The following is a 1,185-nucleotide window of genomic DNA, read 5'->3' on the forward strand; positions in this document are numbered from 1 at the left end:
AAAAAAAAAAAAACAAGACAGGCCACTGGAAGTGTCATGGGATTCCAGGAGTGGGAATAGTTTCAGAGGGAGTGCTTTTGGAGGCAGCCACACAGTTCTGAACCTGAAGTACTCCACCACAGGGCTCTCTGTCTCCAGCATACAACTTTGAATCCAGAAATAAATTCAAGCCAAAGACAGCTGTGACCTGGCCCTTCTTTCTGATACAGAAGGTAGAAGACCTGTTCTAGTCTCCGCCTGACTTTTCTTTATGTTAAATGAGATTAAGAGGATGGGGGAAGAGGATATGTTCTAATTTAGCATATTCCTCAAGAAAGGCCTAATATCTCATTCTGTTTTTCTTTTTCTGAGAGTAGAAACCAGAGAATAAAGAATGGCTGTTTCAGTCGCAATGTCCAAGGTGAGTATTTTCTCTTTGTTTCCTGAAATACCTTTGTTATTACAGGACATAGGCATTTTTATTTTCTTTTTGAAATTTTCTGCCTTCTGAAATGACAGAGGGGCAAGGCAATTTTTGGTAGTTTGAGACAAAGATAATGTGCCATTAATTGTGATAGATGCCTCCCAATAGTGGTTAAATTTAGGAAGAATGGATTTGAGACTCATGGATTTAAAAAGGGGAGCTCTATTTTGTTATCTCTGATACAGCAGCATTTTGATTTTTTAACTTTTTTTAGCTTTTTCTTAAAAATTTCAAATATACACAAAAGTATAATGAATATGCCTAGCTTAAAAGCGATCACTTTCCCATCTTGTTTCATTTATTCTGCCTTCAGTTCAAAATCCTTTCTAATTTGCCCTTTTGATTTCTTCTTTGACTTATAGGTTATTTTGAAGTATTGTGTTTTCAAATATTTTGAGGCTCTTCCAGAGATCTTTTGTGACTGATTTCTAATTTTGTTACATTGTGTTCACAGAATAACACTTTGTATGATTTGAATCATTTTAAATTTATTTAGATTTGTTTTATGACACATAATTTGGTGCATCTTAGTAAATGTTCCATGTGCACTTGAAAAGACTATATTTAGTGGTTGTTGGGTGGAGTGTTCTATAAATGTCCACTAGGTCAGGTAGATTGATAGTATTGTTTAAATCTTCCATATCTTTACTGATTTTTTCTTTGTTGGATTTTTCTCCTTGTAGTTTCTTTCAGTTTCTACTTCATGCATTTTTTTTTTTTTT

At 34.2% G+C, this 1,185-nt stretch overlaps 1 protein-coding gene across 10 annotated transcripts in view; it reads left to right on the forward strand.

Annotated features, from left to right (window-relative positions):
• ZNF420 (zinc finger protein 420) overlaps positions 1-1,185 on the forward strand; it is a 32,349-nt gene that overhangs the window by 1,676 nt on the left and 29,488 nt on the right. For 9 of the 10 annotated variants that reach the window (XM_037730712.1, XM_017506433.2, XM_017506437.2 and 6 more), the window contains one exon: positions 357-400. Coding sequence is in view for 3 of the 10 variants with exons in the window: in XM_017506433.2 (XP_017361922.1) it covers positions 374-400 (27 nt within the window). In the remaining 7 variants the exon portion in view is untranslated. Of the gene's footprint in view, positions 1-21; positions 213-356; positions 401-1,185 lie in introns of those variants that run through there. The other variant, XM_037730714.1, reaches the window with a different exon arrangement.

This window comes from Cebus imitator, unplaced genomic scaffold (assembly GCF_001604975.1).
Source record: "Cebus imitator isolate Cc_AM_T3 unplaced genomic scaffold, Cebus_imitator-1.0 Scaffold356, whole genome shotgun sequence".
Taxonomy (NCBI): Eukaryota; Metazoa; Chordata; class Mammalia; order Primates; family Cebidae; genus Cebus; species Cebus imitator.